Below are 23,718 nucleotides of genomic sequence, written 5' to 3'. Positions count from 1 at the left end.
CTTCATTGAAGACTTTAACAAACATAAGAAGAAGAAGATGATGATTTCATTGTTAAGGTTTTCAATTTTTTTCCCCTGAGCTTCTCTCTCTCTCTCTCTCTCTCTCTCTCTCTCTCTCTCTCTCTCGTTTAACTAACCATGCCAAAATATGGATTTTCAATTGCCACAGTAGCTTTGGCTGTGGACCTACCACGGTTATTAAACCTTTTTTAATAACCGCAGAAAATGATCATTAGCCACGGTTTTAATAACAATGGCCACGAAAAAAAAAAAAAAAAAAAACCGCAGCTAAAGAGGTTTTTTTTTTTGTAGTGATTGTTTTGGGTTTCTCTATGTCTTTCTTGGCATTAGAGGTCTTAGTTTGTAAAGAGTAAAAGTAGTAATGCCAAGTTATATATCTTACTAAAAAATTGTTTCAAAAATAATTTCTAAAAGTCGGTTGGTTCACAAAATAGACAATATTAAGAAGAAACGCTGCAAGTTGGCTAGTTAGATGAAATTGAAGTGGTTGTCTTTTCAGCCTAATTTGTTTCTATGTAAACCAAATAAAAAATTAGGTAAATAATTGTAAAATGATCTAAAGTTTTTTACTTTTATATGATTTTCTCTTTAAAAAAATATATGAAAATAGTGATAGTGTTTAAGTGCACTAACTCCAACAGCTCTCTCGGCTTTTGGTTATGGAGCACGGATAACTTGTTCTAATGCCATTTGATAGGTTCTAACCCAAAAACCCAAGCTTCAAGGTGGAGAGGTTCTTTCTAAACTTATAATTCCAATAGTTATACATATATACCAGATCATGTGGGACTATAGCCCCCAATTCATGACTATAGAGCTCACTCACTACATCACTTAAAAATGAAATTTCACTAACAAAGAAATTGGTTTTATCAATAGAGGGCCCACAAAGTAAGGGGGATGAGAGAAAATATCAGGAAAAAAAATAGTCTTAGTTATTTGCAAGGACATAGAAAATAATCCTCATTGTGTCTATCGATCTAGGTATATCTTTCTGTTTTTATGCTTTTTTTTTATAAGGAAACTAGCTATGTGTAATTTTGAGTGATCACGCCTTAATTGGTGTGTTGAATGAAAGAGTCAATTTCGCTTCACCCATAGTTTATAAAGAATCCTTTGCTCTTGGGTTTGGGTGTCTTGGGATTATATTGGGAATAGTTGGGAGGCATTAACAAATTCTCTATAGTAGGAGTAGAATAATAACGACCTTTGGTTGGGTAGAATTTTTCTTCACTAGGTAGAGGAAATTTTTTTCTTCGATTTATATACAAGAGAGTGATGCTACATGGACCATCCTCGAAAATTGGTCTCTGCAAAAGCAATCTTGATTTGGAATCAAGGGAACTCTAAGGAAGTTGTTGGTGGAGTACTTGGGTTTAAATCCTCTTTTTGCAAATCAAGAACAACAGATTCCACTATGCTAGAGAGAGAGAGAGACCTAGGTTTTGCTCTTGTATTTTGGTTTCATGCAAGGAGATCCAAGAAATAGAACGACGAGCAGCTAAACACGTTAAATAAAAATGAGTCTGCAACCTTGGGTTTAGGAAGTGACAAAGAAGAAGACCACTTTCTCTGCAAGCTTATAGATCAGGTGAGGGAGGAAAGGAATTTTCCACGTTAGGTAACCTTGCGCGGAGAAGAAGAAGATGAAGACCAAGATATAGAAGGAGGAGAGAGAGAGAGAGAGTTTTCACCTTCGATCAATTTCCATAAGGTGAACGACGACACCAGCACACTTGAAGAGTAGCAGTGGTGGGAGTTACAGCCCAATAAAAGTGGTCCATTCAAGATTTACAGGCTACTATACTGTGGCTGGAATCACGTGAATCGATTTTGAAATCATCTATTGAGGAGGTCTCAGTGGTGAGCGAATCATGTTTACGTACAAGAACGTACGAGAACGAACCTGATCCATGGATGTATAATCAATTTTCTCTGTTCATTTGATAGATTTTAAATACATGGACCAAGGACGTATGAAAACATTCTCATATGTGAACCTGATCCGTTCACATCTCAGTGTAGAATCAACGAATCAAACACGCCCAATGGGTTTCTTTTTGATTATTCTAGAGTCTATATAAGGCAACTGTCTGGTGGAGACTGCTTTCAAGGTGGCCCCATAGCATTTCAGCTACTGTTGAGTATGCCCTTTAATTATATGCTATTGGATGATTTAAGATTATATCTTACAATTCCCGAAACCCATCTGGTGTGTCGACCCTAGGGACCATGTGATCCTTGGGAGAAATCATTTCACACTTTCACATTTATAAAACCCATTAGATTATATCTTCCAATATCCAAAGGCCATCTGGTGGTGTCAACCCTAGGGGTTATGTGATCCTTGGGAGAATTCATTTCACACTTTCCATTCATAAAACCCATTAGATTATATCTTCCAATACCCAAAAGCCATCTGGTGGTGTCAACCTTAGGGATCATGTGATCCTTGGGAGAATTCGTTTCACACTTTCCATTCATAAAACCCATTAGATTGTATCTTACATTCCCAAAAGCCATCCGGTGTCAACCCTAGAGACTATGTGATACCTTGGGAGAATTCATTTCACACTTCCCATTTATAAAACCCATTAAATCTTCAAATCATGTAGATTGGCTGTCAAAGTAAAGTAATAGAAGGGATGTCTCTCTTAAACGGTTCATACAACCTGCCCAGTGGCAGTATGGCATACTGGCTATTTCTAATTTTGGTAACGTTTTGCAGATTTAAAGGGGTCCTTATCAATAAGGCTTTCCCCCTTATTGATAACATTTTCCTTCTCATAGGGAAACCTTCATAAAATAGGTAACCAACCCATTTGAATTTCAGATATAGAACAGAATTGAATCAAACATGAGACAATCTTGTTTTTCTTCTCCTCCCCTGTATTCTTCTTTCTGGTCATTCTATTTCTAGCCAAGGTTGATGCTGATATCGTCAATGAAACATGTCAAAAAGCTTCTCATGGTGACAAGGGCCTCTAATATGACTTCTGTGTTGCAGCTCTTAGACAAGATCCCAAGAGCCACAGTAAAGTTAGTCAAAGACAATGCAACAAAGATTGGTTCATGCATTGAGGAGCTCTTGAATGATACAAAATCCGATCCAAATCTTAAGGGTTGCTTACTGGATTGTAAGTTGCATTACTCTATGACGGAGCTTAATACAAAACGTGCAATTGAATCCTTCAAATCTAAGTGTGATACCCTACTTTCTAAACATGGTTTATTTACCCGATTGGTTCGGTTTGGTCATGCAAAATCTGAACCCGAATGAGTTGAAACGGGTACCCTATGGAACATGATAGCAAGGATGACTCCAAACTCGGGTTGGCTAGACGAGTCTGAACCAGTGCCTAGTGAAGTCTGTGTGCTCAAGCCGTGCACTTGCACGTATCACAAGGCCATATACAGACAATAAAGGTACGTAGTCGTATTTTATGACGAGTATGTATTTTAAATCATATATCGAGAGTGAAATACATGTCGGGAGCCGAGTCTTATAGAAATCCCATTTATTTAGCTAAGTTTTGGCCGACTAGTGAGCGGTCGTAGGTGGGTTGAAGCCACTAGTGTGACCTACCAGTCTGATCATTAAATATTTTGACCCAAGTATAAATAGCATTATGACTTTTCTTTTTTCTCATTTAATGCTTCAGAATGTGGGTGAGAAGAGTAAGAAGAGAAAGTGAAAAGAAAAAAAGAAAAGGGAAGAAGAAGGAAGAAATGCTCATGGTGCGATGCCAAGGTTAGATCTTTCCATTTCGACGCCGGAAAAGTGACCCTCATTTAGAGATCTACGATTTGAGGTGGGTGAAGATTATATTTCTTAAACCCTCAAGAAACCTTAAGTGAAACCCTTTGATTCGGGTAGAAGTCCTTTAGATCTTGTTAATCCCACTTGAGAAGATGAATCTAAAGTTTGAGGAAGAGTTTGGGTGCTGTCCTTGAAGGTTTTGAAGGAAGATCAATAAGAATTTGAAGCATTTGAAAATATCCTAAGTTGAAGAAGAGGTTTTAGGGTTTAAAGGTGTTTTTAAGCAAAAAGGTATGATCCGCACTTAAACCATTGAATCAATCCTAAATCTAGGTCGGAATCACATCATGAGACCATGGATGTGTGGAAAATGCGATCGAATCGACCCCTTGTAGTTTTCCCAAGAGGAGATGACGAGTAGAAGTGAACAGCAGAAACCCGTTGTAGACCGATGGGCGGCACTAGTAGGTGTTGGACCCACCAATTGGGGGCCCTCCCAGTCACGAATGGGCTTCTGGCCTGACCAGTGGACTAGACCAGCAGACGCCCACTCGTCGGTAGGGGCCCACCGGTTTGGATAGAGCCCCAGGCCCAACTGGCGGGCATAACCGGTAGGCCTACCGGTTGACCTACCAGTGAGGCCTATCAGGCTCCGATAGGGCTCAAATTTGTCGGGCAACCTCCTATAGTCATTTTATACGCGTTGAGATCATCGTATTTCGTTGGTTATGTTCTTAAAATAGAGAAGTACTAAACTTGACCATTTTATGATCGGTTCTACGAGGAACTCGCATCGAATCTCGCTCGTATCGGGCTTGAGCTATTGTACGTAACAAGTGAGTGGAAGTGGATGTTGACTCTTTTTTTGGAGTGTTTTTGCATCATTCCATAATTGTTATAGACTAGCCATATCATCACTTTATTACTGTGTGTAGACTAGCAATCCACGAATACCATTTGCATGCATTATCTTGTGCATCATAAAATTCGTTTATGATTTGTTATGCTGTAAATTTAGTTATTAAATAGTTATTTTTTGCTATGAATTATGAGATGAATGATTTCAATTACTGAACATGATGTATTGCTAGATTAGATGTCGTAGTCGGCTTGGAAAAGAATGCATTGATGGCCTATGGAATGGAACGAGGCGACACTTTTACAGTCGTACAATCTCATGTAGAAGTATGCGGTTAAGAATGACATTTCTTTATGCTACAACCCTCCCAGTAGGGGCTTAGGTGTTGGATATATCACTAGGGGGAAGCCCGAACTTGTGTACCAATAGTGGCGGTTAGAAATACGCCCAGCTGATCACTAGGACAGTCGAAAACTTTGATGATATAATCAGAGGGCCAATCGTATTGCATTTACTTTAATGCAGAGCAAGACCCAATTTACTTTAATGTCGCTAAGGAACAGTAATTTACTTTTTCGGGTACCCACGATTGGCCTTCTCCGACAACCCTATGGGCATATTACAGGATATGGTTCGCGACTCGTACCCGGGGCATACGCACACTGTGGTTGTGAGTAGCACATAGCCTATGACTTAGCAATATTTCTTAGGTGTTTTAGGATAATAAAAATGGACTTTGCATGCATATAGGTTCATTTGTATTGTGAATGCTTGCTTGGTCTTTCTTTTCACTTATTGGGCTAGTGAGCTCATCCCACGTGCACATCCTTTTTAGATGATCTTGTAGGTTTTTTGGCTAAAGAGCTAGAGCTGGCACCCACTGTAGAATTTCCAGCTAAGGACTGATGGGTCCCTGAAGATCTTGGGCGCAATGCTGAGTGCTCGTGCAAGAGCTATGTTGCAGAACACCAACAATGATACCCGACCCGAGATTCTTTTTTATTCTTTGTTATGTTACCCCTTTTGTGCTCTGGATATTTAAATTGTATTTCTTGTGTATATATCACGCCTACGGAGCCACATGTAAATGTACTATATAATACAATTTGAGAATCAAGAGTATTGGGTATTTATAGGTATATACATACAAGACTTCCACTGAAATACAGATTTTACTTTCTTTAGTTGTGTGTATGTTGGGTTGTGGTTATTGCATCAGATGATCCTAGTAGGTTTTGGGTTAACAGTAGTTAATTCGGTCATCAGTCCAGTTCTGTGAGAACGGGGTATGACACTAAGAATTACAAGGCAGCTAATACCGTTGTGGGTGCCGCATTGACCGATGCTACGACTTGTGAAGAGGTAGTTCAAGAGTGGCCTAAAATCGCTTTTGATAGTAGAGTATAATTCTTTCTACCAGTTAGGTCTAATTGCGCTGGATATTAGCTTTCTCTTGTTATGACTGTTACTATGAATGTGGTTCTTGTAAATAATGCTAGATAATCCAAAGTTATCTTTATTTCTTTCAGTGACTTGTGATGATGAACCGGCTCATTTTTATTTTTATTTTTTTTTTCTTTTAGTAAAAATGGAATTTACTTATAAGGATAACCATGTGTACAACCTAGAGCTTCAGAAGTACAAAATCCATAAGGCCAAAGAATGGAATGTCGTCATTCTGTCCTACACAGGACGGATAGCGCCCTCCAAGCTTGCAACACTCTCTGTAGCCCTTAGAATACAAAAGACAGAGATTGAGTTAAAAGAAGACATACTCTTTCTTTAATATCTTGAACCGACATTGAGACCTCCAACTGGGCAAATCTTGATTGGTCAAAATTAGCATTGATGTCTACTATCTGGGTAATCCAGGGCATTGTTGTTGGTGGTGTTCTGTGAAATCATTTGAGAGCTCCTTTGCAATTTTTGTGATTTATGAAGGTATTGCCTCTACTTATTGGGTAGTGTTTTTTTTTTTTTTCCCCTTAAGGGATAAAGATTACTATGAGTCTAAATCTAGATTCTATATGAGTTGAAAGGGACTCTCAGTCAATGATCCTTTGTATTATGAATGGTCATATTCCATGGTATTTCCATCACCGATGGCTTTTCTATAAAAGCAATTTAGATCGAATTCATAGAAAGCCTCTCATAGTTATAATGAAGCCAATTCAGTTCCTGATGGTTTTACAAAGTATGCAGTAGCAACAAGAACTTCAACAACATGGTTGGTGCCTCCTCAGTTCAGTTTTCTTTGGAGAACTTAAGCTAGGATGCATAAAGACTAGCTAAGATACAGATTCAATTGAGTTTGTTTGCTTTTCTTTGATAGTGTGATTTAGGAAAAAATCCAACTGGCTATTGACATGGGGTATATTTACTTTCTATATTTTTTTTTTTGGTAAGAAGATTGCACTGTTGAATACTTTTGAGTGACTATGTTGTTGCCTTAATTGGTGCGTGGGAGGATTAGGTATCAGGAACTCCGAAACCCACAATAAAGCTTTGATTATGAAACTTACATGGAGAATGTTGAACAGTCATCAGAGCCTTTGGGTTCAAGTACTCAAATCAAAATATTTCAACATGTTAGTTTTTCACAGAAAGACTTTAAGCACTCGAGGATCCCCATGCTGGAACAGCATAGTCTTGGTGCTTCCTATTCTAAACAGCATTATTCTGCAAAAGATAGGCAATGGCAACAATACCTTCTTCAGGGATGATCCTTGGATCTTATCATCCCAACCGAATAGGACTCTTGATATATCGTCCTTTAATTCTAGACCTCTGGAGCAATCTCACTCTATGGTCAGTGAATTTGCAGTAAATAATGCTTTACTGCAAATAATGCTTTACCAATCCAGTTTAATAGTTTTATCTTGCAGATGCAATTGTCCCATCATTCTGACAAGTGGCAGTGTCTCCGTTCAAAGGAGGGATCCTTCAAAACAAAGTTTGCTACTAATTATCTGTTGACAAATTCTCTGACAACTTTCAATGGATGCTCAAGAAGGTGTTGGTGCTTATATCCTTGCTCACACTGGTGGTGTTTTCACTGGAAAATCAATATCTATCCCAAGTTTAAATTCTTCTTTTGGAGACTGATCAATGCGGGACTACCTACAAAGGATATCTTGTCTAAATGGATAGACATTGACCCCATCTGTGGGTTTTGTCAAATTCATCATGAATCTTTACAGCATATCTTTTTTGATCGTGACTTCATAAAAAGAATTTTGGTTGAAAGCCCATTAGGACTCAAACCAGGCCGACTGCAAGGGTTAACTTTCAATAATTTTGTCACGTATTGTTTTAATTTGGGGGAAATACCTAAAATTGTTGGAAAACTAGGTTTTGTGACTCGACTCGTCCTCTTTAAATCCTAGTGAGTCGGAGCCACTCACAGAAAACCAGGCGAGTCATGTCAAATTTTCCCATCTTATTTCCATATTAGTCTTTCTCAAGCAATCCAAATAAATAATTAATAAATTAATTAAATGAGACAAGATAAAATAAAAGTGTTTGTTTTTCAAAAATTTTGATGAGGCTCAATTAGTCTAATCCGGCAACCAATGGGGTAAGGGTTTCGCACCCGGAACTTCCCGACATGTTTATTAATTGGTTTGGGCTTTTTGAAATTTAAATGGTCGAGTTCGATTGGGCTACCTGCCTGGCTTGAAATTGACAACCCTAGTGGATCTCATATTAATGATATTATTTTTAAGGCAATCAGTGCCGACCCCATTTAGTTGGAAAATGGCTTTGTTTGTTGTTGTTGTATTTTTAGGACAGCCATTGATGGGGTGTGCAAACTCCTTCCTACACTAGTAACAGTGGAAACCCCTTTCCCAAACTTTAATTACCAAATTTCGTAAGTTTTGAATTTTTTTTTATATAAAAGAAAGAAATTCATTAATTAAGAAATGGAAGATAAAACAATAATATGTAATTACAAAAAGAGACACAAAAATGATGCCTGGTCACATGGCTCTTGCGTCGATACATAGAAGCATGTGAAATTACCACCACCCCCATGAAATAAAAAGTCCCATCTATTTTGATGCCCTTCCATGCATTCTCATTGGCTTTCATGTTGACATAGGGACCACACAACCTCTTCCCTTGCAAAAATTTCTGCTTCCGCTTTTATAATGATTTCATTTCATTTCTTGCTTTTATTTCCCATGCAAATAAACGGAGGCTAAGAACGGCTGATAAATTTTTTGAATCCTCCCTTGAAATTGTCCTGGTTTTAATAATTTATTTCTATTATTTCATTCTTTTACTAAGTTAAATAGCATAAAACCAATTAAATTTACCTCTAATGGCAACATCCTCAAATTTATTGAACAAAAAAAAAACTCTAAAGAACCATAGATTTTGAAAAAAAAACTGTTTTACTTTTTTTCGATTCTATTTTCTAGGGATCATGTTTGGATTGAAAAAATGGAGGCAAAACCCATATCCGATGGGCCGATTTCACATACTTGAACTTGACTGATGCATGGGGAGCGTTTCAATTTTTCCATGTGATGAAATGGTATATTCGATTCAACCATTCGATGATAGATAGCCCCTTAAATTGTTTACCTATCAATCAAATTTGTAACCTAGTTTTCTACAATAAATAAATAAAATTGTAAAACCCAACTTCATTATACGGTCCAGCACTCCAGTGCATAGTGATCAACCTTTTTCATCTTAAGAATGCAACATCATAAGCACAAATAGTCCTAAACCATAAATCTCAAACCCCGAAATTATTTAAATTATTCAAAATTTATCAAAGCACAATGCACGACCATCTTTGTGGCCGTCGGATGAACATAATGCCTAGTCAAAATGACCAAACCCCTCCCCCCCACCCCTATTTGACGTATGTTGTCTGATGGAGAAAAACAGTTGTGCATGAAAATCTTCCCCTTAGCAAAATATTTACAAATCAAAAAATAAAACTGAGAAAATCGGGAAACTAGCTGGTTTAACCTGGTTCACATGGAAAACCATGAAAGTCACCCAGTTAGATGCGATTTTTCCACCTTTAAAACCCATGAAAATTAAGAAATTGAACCAGGTTTGGCTAACTGGTCTGGTCCAACAATAATTAACAATGTGGTGATAGTAGCAGTAAAGACCTGCTATATGGACAAAAATTGCTAATCTCAACGATCAGTCATCTTGATTGACAAGGCATAAGGAGGGTTCCTTAATGGTCCCAGACCAGGCCCAAGAAGTGGGCCTAAACTTGAACCACAAATGGGCTTAAGGGCTGGACTGAATAGTGGCTGCTGGTGGCTGGGCTTGCTTGATGGTTGGGCTTATATTCTTCTTCTTCTTCTTGCAACATCTATTGTTGCTTGAACGATCAATATTAATGGATGCCATAAATTATGTGACATGCATGTTCATCCTATGCATGAAACTACATGCTCTCACCAAGATTACTGTATCACCCCCGAGGAAATGTCCTTAATATCCCCGTTATTTATAAGTTTTCTGTGATACCCCTTTGTGACTCCTCCAACGCTCGAAACTGCACATGGGTATAAGAGGGAACCTACTTCCATTTTCTAAATTCTCGAGTAAACACATAAAATTTCATTAAAGCTTCACATACGATTTTGTATGATACATGCTCTTTTGATTATATAAATTCTCCTCCATACTGGCATTAAGAGTGTTTAGAGGGACATTTGTGACAGAAAAATGACACATGTTGTCACGAAATCTTAATTGAAGAATCTTTACTCTACACATACATGGAACTAATCAGGACTTTTTACCAATAAGCAGTCCATTAAATAACACTAATTTCATAATTTTTTTTCTAATGATGGGTAAGGCCTAACTAGTCCCGTGGATTTCTACTGACTTTACAACCGCGTGGATCGAATCATTATTGGGGTTAAATGAGAATCATTCAACTTTCACCAAAAATAGTGAAGAGCACTAAACACCCCGTGGAGTGTGAGTGATCTCAAAGAGGTAAAAATTATCAAACTCAAAACCAAATGTTTCCTGAGACAAAGATCCCTTGCCAACTCTACTATACCCTTGGGGTTTAATTCTTTTAATTTTTTTTGGTAGGACTTGGGGTTTAATTCACTTGCTTGATATCATCAGTAATACAATATAATTAACAAGCAAATAAAACAAAACATTAAAGAAGAAATCCAGATCCCACCATCTGAGAATCTGAGATTACATGGACAACAAAAATGGCAGCTCAGATGGAATCAAACGGGAGCTGACAAGAGCAATATCACACAGCTGAAAGAAGTCATAGTTCTGCTTTGTCAATGGAGACACATCAAACCTACCTTCACAAGTCGTTGCTGCGTCCATGGCTGCTGTAATCAATATATTACATGACATGTAATCCAAACTCTTAAAGGCTGTGATAGAGTTCTCAAGCGTAGGCACTGCATCAGAGTAGAGTTCACGACAATCCTTTAAGGAACCCATCAAATTTGAATCAGAAGCTTCATTCTCTAAAAGCTTTTGGATGCTCCAAAGCGTGGCGGTGGCGTTAACTAGAGCCAATTTAACAGAGATCACGGCGAGTTCTGAGAGACTTGCGGTGTGGCTCGGCGGGATTGCTTGTACAGAAGACACACACAAGTAGCTCAAGATGGGTGATCTCTCAGCACACTTTTGACAGGTTTCGTAGATGAGATCGGCGGCAGCAATGGATATGAAGCAGAAGGAGAGGGAGAAGAAGGTGGAGAGAGTGCACCTCATGTTCTCAATTAGATTTCTGCAGGCATTATGTCCTTATTATGATACTATTGCTGCTCATGTAGCGGTATCTAACATCCCCAACCATTTAAAATGGCTGTGAAGTCAGCCTGTTTTTCCTCATAATGCCTAAATTACCTCCTAAACATCAAATACCTATTATATCCTTAATGAAATAAACCTATTTTTTCCCTACCCTTTCATTATAAACTCTACTAAACCACATCACCGTTAAGCTTGCCTCGAATTCTTGACACACTTTAAAGATTGACCCGATCCGACATATTTTGGTGAAAATCCGATTGAAAAGTTTTCTAAGATCAGTGCTGGGCTCTGAGCTTGGGCCAATACATATTTTGGTGGTGATCCGAATGAGAAGTTTTCTGAGATCTGTGATAGAAGCAAAGAGATCTATCGGCCCAAGCCCATAACCAAACACTAATCTCATATGGGGTGTGGGGGTATAACCCCCGTGGTATGGTTCGATAAGATCGATCACGACCCAATGGATCGACCCACGAGTTGAAGTATATTTTGTCTTGTTGAGAAAGATCATTGCATTATGGGGGGTTTTCGAGTTAAGGTTTTAGGGCGAATTTTCTCGCCGCTGCTTGAGTGTAACTTCTTCGCCTGAGGACGTAACATATCACACGTGTGAACCTCATTAAATCTTTGCGTCGTGTAGATTTATTATCTTCTTATTTCCGTATTTCTTAATGTTTGATCTAACAATCACCATTCTTCTCCTCTGTTGATCCATTCCCATTTGAGTTGGGGTCGGCGAGTACGAAAGACAACACTAGCAGAAGCGAGAGAGGCAATTTAAGTATATCAACACCGATCACGGGAATCTATTTCACAACGAAGGAAGAAAAAGAGAGAGGTGAACTCGCAGCTCAGCTGGAACTAGAAACTAGGGTTTAGGAAGAACAACAGCAAACGGAAGTTATTTAATCATAATTACTCCAATTAAATCATACTACACCCATAACAGAGGAAATGGAAAAGATGGCACCTCATACAAATTAGAATCTCCCAGCTCGATAGAAGACCAGAATCTCGATCACCATCGCCACCGCAAATGGAAAGGCAAACCCAGTTCATTCTCCCACAGAGGTGAAAAAACTTCCTCTCCAAATGTCCCGATCAGTTCAGTGCCGACTTCGGAATTAGTATTCCAAGATCACAAAACCCAAAAAGGGCTTGGAATTTACAGGCAGATCCGAGAGAAGATTTAAATGGGTAGCAAAGGAGATTGTAAAAGGAAAGCAGAGTAGTCAAATGGGTTTTCTGTGAGAAAAAAATTAGCGAGAATCTTCCGCTAGTGGAAACAGAGCCACTGTTTGCTACGACGATGATGGGGAAGAGATGACTAAATTGACCACCAAACTAAGAAGAAGCTCGGAAAGAGGAAGTGAAAGAGTGAGATGAAACTGCAACGGTGGAAGATTCTCTTTAGAAATTAATTTTGGTTGGAGAGAGACTCTATAGAGTAACAGGCACGTATTTAACTTCGTTGACATATGTTGTAATTCCTGGACAATTGTTTTCCACCCGAGGGAGGGGGTACTGAGCCTACGAGAATGGATCAACAGAGCCGTGGAGCCGGAGAAGGACAGTAAAGTTCAATAGAGTTCAAATAGAATGGGTCTGGCGAGGAGGGTTTATTTCATTAAGGATATAATAAGTATTTCATGTTCATAAGAGTACTAAACCAACTGATTTAACCACCATTTCAAAAAGGTTGGGACGTTAGACAGCATCTTTTTATTTGGGGTTTGGGGGAGGGGGGGAGATGAGTGATATTTGAAAAAAATGTGGGATAAAATTGATATTTCAATATAGTTCAAGGTAAGGATGCAAATTTGGCTCTGATTGTCCAAAGCGATCTTTGACCCTCCTGCCGTTGAGGGCTGATGTCTTTGACCACCTAACCAGCCTTAACTTTTTTACCTTCATTTTTTGTTCTGATTTTGTGTTGATCTATCTTGCATTTTTTATCAAAAAGAACCCTTGATGATAAACTAGAGTCTAGGTCAAGGTCAATCAAAATCATCCTGACCCATAACAAACCAAGGTTAGGGTCAGAGTCGGTGGCAAACCAAAATTAAGGTCAAGATCAATTAGAATCACCCGAACCCGACTTTAAAAAATCAAGACCAATCTAAGCAGATAAAGGTTGACTGAACCTGAAGGGTTGGGCCTAAATTGAAGTCTTAAGACCTTGAATCAAGGTCCAGGTGAATTTTGACCTAGTTAAGAGACTCAAGATTGGGCCAGGGTTTTAAGAAAATTAACCCAACCCAACCCAGCCCTGTTGATCCATTTTCCTCACTAATTAAATGATTTAATAATTAGATTCATTTTGTAATAAAAATATTAATTATAATTAGCTATCATATAAATTTAGGGATGGTATCGATCGATTTTGCCCTTACATTTTTTGACCGTTCGATTTCAGCAATACCGATTCTTGAAACCTGATTAGATCGGTCAAGACTCGAGGCTCCGACTTAAAAGTATAGATTCAATAGATCAGAATCAGTCCCGATCACCGTCCCCAGAACCCAATAATCGGCCCATATCTAAAAACCTACAATTCTAGGGTTTCTTGGCATTCACGATCCGATTCGACTCTCACTTCCAGTAGCCCTGGAAGAACTTAATAACTGACTCCAGTAACGTCTGGAATGGGAAAATTTCTCCAGCTCGCTGGGAGAGGTGCGTGCATTCATCATCAGATTAGAAATGTCTTTCTCATCCACAACTCGGTGAAGAGTCGCGTAGGAAGGTGTCCTAAGATTTATTTTCTGATTTCATCATTTGATGAACACCTCTTCTCTTCTAATTTTATCTTTAAAAACCACATAACCAATCCCAAAGAAAAAGAAGGGATTAAAAAAATCAAAAAATCAGAACTAAGATAGATTCAGAAGCAAAAAGTTGAATCACTTGGAAACAAATTCCTCAGATCAAGTGTTGGATATAATGCTAATATTGCCTCATCCTCATCTATCATGGACCATTGAAATCAAATATGAAGCTAAAAATTAGAAATTTTTATAACTATTCCCGTAATTGGATATGCAGAAGGGAAAATTAGATTACTCAGCAATGGCGATTTTGAGAATTAGGTTCGATTCCGCCAGCATTTGTCCTCAACTTGATTTCAGAAGAGGGAGCTTGTTATCCTCATTGCAACCATCGATTTTCCCCTTAGAAAATGAAACAAATCCCTCCAAAAAAATTATTAAAAAGAAATAAAAACACCCTAGTTGTTAAGATCAAATTTCCTGAAAACCTTCAAACCAAAAGGGAAAGAACAGAAAATGAAGATTCAAAAGAGAAGATCGCTCAGTTCAGATGAATACTCGACACGCAAATACCTCCAAGAAGAAGAAACCTGCATTCCGGTCTGTTGAGCTTGAATTTTCTGAGTCATCACCGCAATCTTCTACCTATTACAATTCCTTTCTTATCCCTCGAAAGGATTAATTGGATTCACCCAAAGAAAAAAAAAATCGATTGAAAAAATAAATTGAGCGAAAAACGAATAGACTAAGAAATCTAAACAGCAATCATGAACGAAACAATACTATCTAAACCCTAAGAGGAATGAAACACCTACCAGCTCTTCAGTGTACCCATTCCATGTCAAATGACTCGAGTTTCAGAAAGTAGAGAGATGAGAATTGAGAACTGCTTATTTATAGGGATTGAATTAGGGTTCAGTTCCAGCAAAAAAAATTAGGGTTCGAAGCGTTCCTGAGTCCTGACTTCTGACCGGCTATAACAAGTCACCTTTTAATCTTTCTCTGCATTCGTTCATGCGTCGATCTAGAGCCAAAGTCCGGATTAATATATTATAGTTGGAAAAATTACATAATTACCTACTTTTGGATTTCTTTTTATAAAATCACCCACAAAAAATTTTAGCTAACAAAAATACCTAAAATTAGGTTTTGGTTTACAAAACTACCCATTCAAAATTTGAGTTAACAAAAATACCCAAAATCAAGTTTGGATTTATAAAACTACTCAAAATAGTAATTCTTCATCTTCCACATATAATCATGTATTTGTTTTTATTCCTAAAACTTTGAGTGGAAAGTTTTGTAAACTCAAACTCAATTTTGGATATTGTTGTTAACTTAAACTTTAAGTGAGTAATTTTGTAAAGAAAAACCTAATTTTTGATAGTTTTGTTAACTGAAACTTTTGGTGGGTAATTTTGTAAAAAGAAACCTAGAAATGGGTAATCATGTAATTTTTCCTTAATAGTTCCATCCCAAGTCCAATACTCCAACCTATTGAGCCGAAGGTGCGGTGAATGGATCACGTTCACATACTAGAATGTTCTCGTACATCCTTGGCCCGTGGATTTAGAATCTACTAAATGAAGAGAGAGAATTTTGATTCTAAATCCATGGACTAGGGTTGTTCTTACGTTCTCGTATGTAAAGTGAACTCAAGGGGTTGGGCCCGGCTTTTGAAAACCTCAGCCCAACCCTGAGTCCCTTTAGTCGGTTTAGATTCAGACCCAACTCTGATTCGAATCGAGATTCTCTATTATTCTTACATCTTGCAATTCTTTGTTATTTTACTTACAAAGAGTGACATGTGACACTGTTGACATGGGCGGCTCAGATTGAGAGAGAGAAGACAATGTCCTTCTCTATAGGTAAAAGTGCACAGAATTGCAAGATATAAGAATAACAGAGGATCTCGATCCCTCTGACTCAAGGCTTGAACAATACAATCTTGACCTACCCTCAAGGTTAGGCCAGGCTGAGCTGACCGACCTAGATTGACCCTAGTCTAACCTAGAGGGAAAGGGGGATGTAAGGGTTGGGGTGAGCTAGGCCAGGGCGGGCCGGGCAGAGCAGGGGAGAAAAGGAAAAAGACAAAGTTAAGAAGGAAGAGATGATACTAAGAAATCTTTCAATATTGTAACCCATTGGAGGCTTCGTTTCTTAGAATCTAAACTAATAAGCCACTCATAAGCATTCAACCAATGCTGTTCTTTTGAATGGAACAAGTTGTTTGCAACTAGAACAAACGGACTGAACTAGTAGAAATTAACAAACCGTAGGTGTATGAAATGCATTTAAATGTGATATCATGAGAAAATATAGCCCCCCCTTTTTTTTTTGGTGGAAGAAAATATAGCCCCTTGAGTTCACTTTACATTGGTAAAAAATCAAGTCGATCAAAATTTAGAAGAGAGATATGACAATGGCTTATTTAACTGGTCATATCACAAGATTGAGTTGCAAAATGTTGCATTGCTAGAAAAGGATTTTCTAAATCGGTAAGTTTCAACTCCAATTGAATGTGCATGATTGAGACCATTGCCTTTATGAACAACATTAGAATTTGGGATGCATTTTTTTCTATTTTGATTGATGTGGATGAGATGTCTTGGAACTTATAACAAGTGAAATATATTTTATTAAAAGGTCATTTTAGGTTTCTGCATGTTTAATGAAGTATAACGTTTCACTATTTGTTATTTGGAAATACATGGATTAGTTCATATGATAAAGGACTCACATCTTGATGACTAAATTTTAATCCAAAATAAATAAGGAAACTTCTCAAATTGCCATCAAATGGAGATGAATATAAAATATAAAATAACATCTTTTGTAATTTTAGCTACTTCCTATATTCATTTTAACTGAAAATTGTATTAATGAGATGTTTACCTGGTCTTCTATCACATGTACTATCCATGTACTTATAGCAAATGGTGAAATGTTACATTAGAATACACATAGTGATTGGGGAGAAAAACCCAAAATATTAACCCTAAAATATTTTATAATTAATTATACAATTACAATCATGTTAAATTTTTTAGAATTTTCTGAAAAAAAAAATAAAAGTTTTATTTCCTCAAAAACACAAAGAGACATAAACGCTTTGCAGACAAGCTCGAGTTGTGGGGAAACGTGATCTGTTGCCTGTGGCTCTGCTTCCCACATAAGTTAAGAAGTCGAAAACAAACAGAAGAATGGTACCCGTATCTTTATTGCGATTCACTCCATTGTCAATGGCACATCAGATTCAGTGTGGAATTGAATATCTGCTTCTGTGGAAGTCTACAATCATTTTCTTACTTCTTTGCTCCCACAAGGAGAAGAGGAATCTCAGGAGTTTCAGAGATGCTTTGTTCAGTTCCAATTCTACCACTATCTCCTCTGAACCCTCAATTTCCTTCCAATTCTTCATTTTCGAACTATTCAAGGTTTCTTCATGGAAAGCTCAAATCAGACTTCAAACGGCGGTCCATGGCAGCTGAATCCGAACCCTCTTCCTTCATGCCGTCTGTTGATTCCAATTCTCCTGACAAGAACGCTGCTGGGTAACCCCACTTTTTCTATTGTTCTGCTCATTCTTCTTGTTTTTCTTTGTTGGGTACTGTTAGAAATAAATACACGATATTGTTGAGATGCACTCCTTGCTTGAAGCAAGATGAACTGATGAAGAAGATTGGCACAGATTGTTGAAACCAACTAACCAAACAGGTTGAGTCGTATCACAAAGGGATACTCTCCTTAAGGTCTGAAACTTCCCTACATTAGTACAATTGGGGATTACTGCATTTTACCTCCAAGATAAAGCAACCACTGATCTGTGTCTGAATGTACACAGACTATGATCCTTTGGGAGAGTAAGGCTAGCCTTAATAGTTCAAAAGAATAAAACCAAACAATAATAGAGAAAATTGAAAAACCTATTTTTAAGTAGGGATTGTCTTACTATATATAGGAGAAGAAGGGACACCTCCAATGGGTGTTCCCAAAAGCCTTGTCTCTTTCATAATACATGTCTATTGACTATTCAGACATGCTATCCAATAGTCAAACCTATTGGTCACTTAGGTGCCTATTAGGAAGAGACAAACCTCTCCAACACACACTTTGATGAAACAAAATAATATTTTGAATCTTCAATTTTTAGATTTCATGGCTAATGCGAGTCAAGAACTTTTAATAATAATAGGAGGATAATGCTACAAATGGACTAATAACTAAATCTTGGATATTTGTCATTTCACAATTGAAAATATCTGGAAAAGGTTCAAGATGTGTCTGTACTGAATTGGAAAGGAAGTGTTGTAAACTATGGAAACAATTTTAAAGATATCTGAGAAGAATTGAGGAGATTATGGGCTAATATAAAGGGTTTGAAGAAGATTTTTTACATGAAACTATTCTTATGAGGAAAAATTCTAGGGGATTCAATTGCTATTGAAGTACTTCTTTTATCTTGTTATTTCATTGGACCATTTGAGGAGTTTGTAAACTAGGTTACTTTGGTCCAGGAATTTGTATAAAAAGAGAAACTGGAAGATATAAGAGCTTTCTGGCAGGCATAAAATTTCTCCTCCATATGCAAGGAAAGTAAGTGTTCCAGATATTGATTCAAATTGTTAAACCAATCCAATCACAACCCATGTCACAGATCTGTAGATCTTTGATTTTTTTTTTTTCTTGGCATTGAAAGAAATATGTAACAGAAATCAGGTAAAAGACTAATATGGTATACGACAGGCCAAACTCATGTTTATTCCGTTTTTTATTACGCTTGAGAGATAATAACTAACTATTCTTTTTTATTGAATCAGAGCTTCTGCCAGCTGCCCAGCTACCTTGTTATGAAAGTGTTGACTTCCCACTCTTCCAAATTTTGAAAATGGACTGAATAAAATGGTTTCCATTGTTAATCTGTTTTGAGCATTGAAACTTAGGGAAAGATGGCCTAAAGACGGCTGGGAGTTTGCTGCAAGTCAAATCCAAAATCTGAAGCATTGGTACATCTTTATAATGTTGCAGCTAGTATAACTCATCTGGAGGTTTTCAGGTTCAGTGAAAATTAATAAACCCAGATGGAGGAAAAGGGAAAGGAAGATAATTAATCTGGAGGGTCAAAGGTTCAGTAAAAACTAATAACCCCCAAAGGGAAGGAAGGAGAGAGGGAGAAAGTTAGGCTGTGGAGAGGCTAAGATGGGATTAGGAATTGTTTCATGTATAATCTCAAATCATATAAGATAATTCGAAATTCCCCGCACTCTGCACTTATATGTCCTCTGCTTGTACTTGCAGCTTTTGTATCATAGAAGGACCTGAGACGGTGCAAGACTTCGCCAAAATGGAACTGCAAGAAATTCTGGACAATATACGGAGCCATCAAAATAAAATCTTCCTGCACATGGAGGAGGTTTCTTTCAATATGCACAAATTCATCTCAGTTAGCTTTAGGCTATAAGATTGTTTTTTTCTTGTACGCTTTTCTTTTCAAAATTATAAAATTATAAGATATTAAGTTGGCAAGTAGATTAATTCTTGCAATTCATGTATGTGTATTGATAAATACTATGTATAAGGTACATGCAGGCATTCTCCAAATCTGTAGTTTCTGTTGGAAACAACATAATGCCAAAGTTATTCTTCTATTTACCAAGGACATGCTGGAGTTAACCATAACCAGTGCCAGAACAGTTTTTAGCATTCCTACAGGAGTTGGACTAGTTATTAACAACTTCCCAATCAAGATGCGGTGAGGACCTGAAAAATAATGATCATGTCTAGCACTGGAAAACTTGATGCTCACATCCAAACAACATCTGGAGCATCTCCTGTCTCAGCATCAATGATAAGCCTCTTTTCTGAACAACAACTATATCATCAAATCATATTTCTTATCCAATATTTTAAATTAACCTATATGTATATTCTGTCGTAAAAAATAGAAACTGTGTTTATTCGCCAATTAAGTACATGGGATCAGTTTCTTGTAATCTGGCAACGAGCCGGACTGGTCAAATGGGAGAGTAAAAAATGATCGCAAAAGGGTTTTAACCTTATATATTGGCAAAACAATTGCTTCATGCATTCTTTATGGATACATATCCAATTGGTGTTTAAGCATTTTCTACTTTTTTCTTTAACTTCTTTTTATTATTTTCTTAGTATGCATTCGAGAATTTCTTACTATTGGAAACCTAAGACTTGTAATAGAGAGATTGCTACATTATGAAACTAATAGTTATTAAGAACTGTGTTTTTATGTCAAAATTACCTATTAGAAATGAGTATGAATGGTTGGTTCCTATTTGTGTTATTTCTTGTACCATCATATTGTTTATATTATTCAATAAATGTTACAGGTTCGTCGGCTAAGGATTCAACAGAGAATTAAAAATGCTGAGCTTGGAATCCTAAAGGAAGAGCAAGAAGATGAACTTTCTAATTTCCCATCGTTTATTCCATTTTTACCTCCCTTGGTGAGTCTTTCTGCATCTCATATTCTTGTTATGGTGCATAACACAAGGATCCTTGTTTCCTTCTGATGCCTCGTCTTTTTAACTTATTGCTGAGTCATCTAGCAGGAAATCAGTACTTGTGTTTTTCCTTCAATTAATTTTCCGTGAAGTTAATAAACTCTATTATCATAAACAGAGTTCAGCCAATCTCAGGGTGTACTATGCTATTTGTGTCTCTATAATTGCTGCGGTTGTCATTTTTGGTGGCCTTCTTGCACCAACTGTAAGTTGTTCTTTTTTTTGGGAAACCATTAAGTTCATAAATTCATTTACTACTAACTGGATAAATTCAATTGACTTCTGCAGTTCCCCATATGTTATTTATTTTTATTTTTTTTTCTTTCTTTCTTTTCTTGTTTCACACCATGTAGTCACTAAGTGCTCTTCCATTGTAACTTTATGAACTGCCATTATGTTACTTGCGTAAAAAAATGTTTCAATGCCCTTCTTCTATATCTATCATTACTTGTAAACTACAGTCTTAATGAAAAAATGATGAGGAAAGCAACCTATAATGAATAAGGATCCTTGATGTTAAAACCTTGGCTATCAAAACTAGATTAATTATTTCTTATTAATACATTCCCAGCTGTGTCTTGTCAAACTGAAAGTGTGGTAAGAACACCAAGGCAACTTGACTGAGTGAGCCTTATCACAACCACTTTATTTAGGGCCTTAGTAAGCAGTCATGTCTTGATGTATGACCTTAGAAGAATAGTAGATCCTTAACTCTAAAAGGTATTCTTAACTAGCTGATTGGTGTTTTAGGGTCAAGCAAGCAAGGAAATTAGTGAAATATAGAAATGATGTTTAGTTTTGTTAATAGGAATGAAATGGGAAGGGAAGGTTGGAGTTTCAGTTGTAGATTATGAACTGGCTGTAGGAAGTCCTTAAACCTTCTCTTCCCTCAAGCGACATGATTTTTTCAAACCATGAGAAGTGACTTCATGTCATAGGGAACACCTTGTCTAAAGTGCTCTTAGTTTTTGTTGGAACATGAATCCCATCTGATTTTATATTTCTGGTTTTACTGTTGTGTCAGATGGAGCTTAAATTGGGATTAGGGGGCACATATTATGCAGATTTTATTCGTAATGTGCATTTGCCCATGCAATTAAGGTACATTCCTTATCTTTGTCCATGAATACTCTATATATTTTCTCACTTTCTGTTTCTTGTAATTATACCCTTATCTATCCTCATGTTGCAAAATGAATGGTTTCCTGTCCTATTATTTCCTTGAGACAACCTATATGAATGGGAACTATTTGTTATTAGTAAACCACAGAAAGGAAGATACTTAAAAAGTTCATCTTTATGCATTAGACACGGCATTTTAATGCTCTTCCAGACATAGGGAGAAAGCAATATTTCTTGACATTTTAACCATTTAAATGAGTTTGATTTCTGCATTATATGTTCTCCTGTTTCAAATGTGCAGTCAGGTTGATCCCATAGTGGCATCATTCTCAGGGGGCACAATCGGGGTGATCTCAGCCTTGATGGTGGTTGAAATTAACAATGTTAAGCAGCAGGAGGATAAACGATGCAAATACTGTCTTGGAACTGGTATATATTTTGAAATAGGACTTTTTATGCTAGTAATTTTGATTATGGTGCAGTCAGCCACGACACTTCTATTTTTATGCTAGTAATTTTAATTTTAGTGACAATCAGCCTCAACACTTAAATTTTTAAGTAATTTTTAATTATGGTGAGTCAACCTCAACCATGGTTTCAGTTCATGGTATTGGATCTGGTGTCGGCTGGAATTGGTCTGAATCTGCAGGGAAATAAAAAACTCCTTTTTGGCCGATACTAGCGATATTTTTCGGTGTCATTCACGGATGACGCATGTGGCCGATCCAATACCGATACCTAAAACTATGACCTCAACCACGTCAATGAGTTACTAGGTCATCGTGATCACCTTATATTTTGGAAGTATTTAATGACATATGATCACAAATTAAAACTGTATAATTGACCTGTGTGCTGGTTGAGAAGATTGATTGTGGTGTAGGTATCTGGTTTACTCACAAATGATTTAATTTCTTATGCAGGATATCTTGCGTGTGCTCGCTGTTCAAGCACAGGATCTCTTGTTCTTATTGAGTCGGTTGCTACAGTTAATGTTGGTGATAAGCCTTTATCACCACCTAGAACTGAAAGATGTTCCAACTGTTCAGGGTCAGGAAAGGTGGAAGAATGTCAAATTTTCATTTTGTTTTATTTCTTTTTCCTATCTTATATTAAGGTTCCTTGCATTATAATGGGAGAATGAAGCTCCACCATGCCTTATGCATCCATTTGGCATGTATGATGGGACCAGCATAGAACATTTATTGAAGTATCTCAACTCAGCTATACAAGTCCTGTTCCTTTTCATCTCTGTTAAAACATTAATCATCTTTTCCTAATTTTCTGTTTAGTCTTAATGAGATCAAGCACATTGGAGTGGGGTTCACCGTTTCCTTAGTTTCGATCTCCGGAATTCATTCCTGTACTGCTTGTTGATTGTTGTTTTGCAGGTTATGTGTCCTACATGCCTCTGTACAGGGATGGCAATGGCAAGTGAACATGATCCAAGGATTGACCCATTCGATTAGAGGTGCATTTTCCTCTCTGAATTTTGTCAAGACAGATTTAGATGTCAACTGTCTCAAATATGTATAATTGAAACTGAAGCACTCTTCTACATGTTAATAGCTTTGTTCAAGATCAGTAATACCGAAATGTCAATATTTTACATGAATCTGAAACCTCTTACCTGCTCAAGCTTCTGTTTATGATTATGGCTGGATATAGTCGAGGTTTTAAAACACGTAATTGGTGGCAGAAGCAGTCGGTGCCAATTCTGATTAGATTCAGATTGGAATCAGCTTCAAGTCTGAAAAAACCCCTTGAAATGGTATATTCAAGTAATATTCCCACAATTAAGTGTTTTTACCCTAGAATCAACCGATTCCACACTGTTGCAGCGGTCACGCAACCAGGCAACAATCTCTT

At 37.2% G+C, this 23,718-nt stretch overlaps 2 protein-coding genes, 1 long non-coding RNA gene and 4 other non-coding genes across 10 annotated transcripts; 1 reads left to right on the top strand and 6 right to left on the bottom strand.

Annotated features, from left to right (window-relative positions):
- Window positions 1-10,841: 10,841 nt before the first annotated feature.
- Window positions 10,842-11,381, bottom strand: LOC122082129 (putative invertase inhibitor). The gene has a single exon (XM_042649613.1). The coding sequence runs from the start codon at window positions 11,379-11,381 to the stop codon at window positions 10,842-10,844; it is 540 nt and encodes a 179-aa protein (XP_042505547.1).
- A 2,721-nt stretch (window positions 11,382-14,102) lies between these two features.
- LOC122081148 lies at window positions 14,103-15,131 on the bottom strand. The gene is made up of 2 exons (XR_006141026.1): window positions 14,765-15,131; window positions 14,103-14,593 (listed from the first exon to the last, which is right to left on the bottom strand). It is a non-coding gene; the product is annotated as an uncharacterized LOC122081148 (long non-coding RNA).
- On the bottom strand, window positions 14,109-14,209 carry LOC122082960. Its single transcript, XR_006141494.1, has one exon. It is a non-coding gene; the product is annotated as a small nucleolar RNA snoR31/Z110/Z27 (small nucleolar RNA).
- Window positions 14,302-14,393, bottom strand: LOC122082963. The gene has a single exon (XR_006141497.1). It is a non-coding gene; the product is annotated as a small nucleolar RNA snoR31 (small nucleolar RNA).
- Window positions 14,483-14,584, bottom strand: LOC122082997. Its single transcript, XR_006141527.1, has one exon. It is a non-coding gene; the product is annotated as a small nucleolar RNA R30/Z108 (small nucleolar RNA).
- Window positions 14,727-14,830, bottom strand: LOC122082961. The gene has a single exon (XR_006141495.1). It is a non-coding gene; the product is annotated as a small nucleolar RNA Z107/R87 (small nucleolar RNA).
- A 2,046-nt stretch (window positions 15,132-17,177) lies between the features above and the next one.
- LOC122081202 (protein ORANGE-ORANGE, chloroplastic-like) lies at window positions 17,178-23,464 on the top strand. 4 transcript variants are annotated; one of them, XM_042648218.1, is made up of 9 exons: window positions 17,178-17,745; window positions 18,709-18,787; window positions 19,490-19,604; window positions 20,554-20,670; window positions 20,846-20,932; window positions 21,752-21,828; window positions 22,151-22,278; window positions 22,773-22,909; window positions 23,241-23,464. In XM_042648218.1, exons 1-9 carry the CDS (start codon window positions 17,637-17,639, stop codon window positions 23,316-23,318), a joined length of 927 nt encoding a protein of 308 aa, XP_042504152.1. In that variant the 5' UTR covers window positions 17,178-17,636; the 3' UTR covers window positions 23,319-23,464. The 4 variants fall into 4 exon arrangements, with proteins under 4 accessions (XP_042504152.1, XP_042504151.1, XP_042504154.1 ...); XM_042648217.1 differs by lacking the exon at window positions 18,709-18,787 and having other exon boundaries at window positions 17,183-17,745; XM_042648220.1 differs by lacking the exon at window positions 17,178-17,745 and having other exon boundaries at window positions 18,715-19,197.
- The last annotated feature ends 254 nt before the right edge of the window (window positions 23,465-23,718 follow it).

The sequence above is a fragment of the Macadamia integrifolia genome, chromosome 6 (genome assembly GCF_013358625.1).
Source record: "Macadamia integrifolia cultivar HAES 741 chromosome 6, SCU_Mint_v3, whole genome shotgun sequence".
Classification (NCBI taxonomy): domain Eukaryota; kingdom Viridiplantae; phylum Streptophyta; class Magnoliopsida; order Proteales; family Proteaceae; genus Macadamia; species Macadamia integrifolia.
This window is presented reverse-complemented; position numbering and strand designations above follow the sequence as displayed.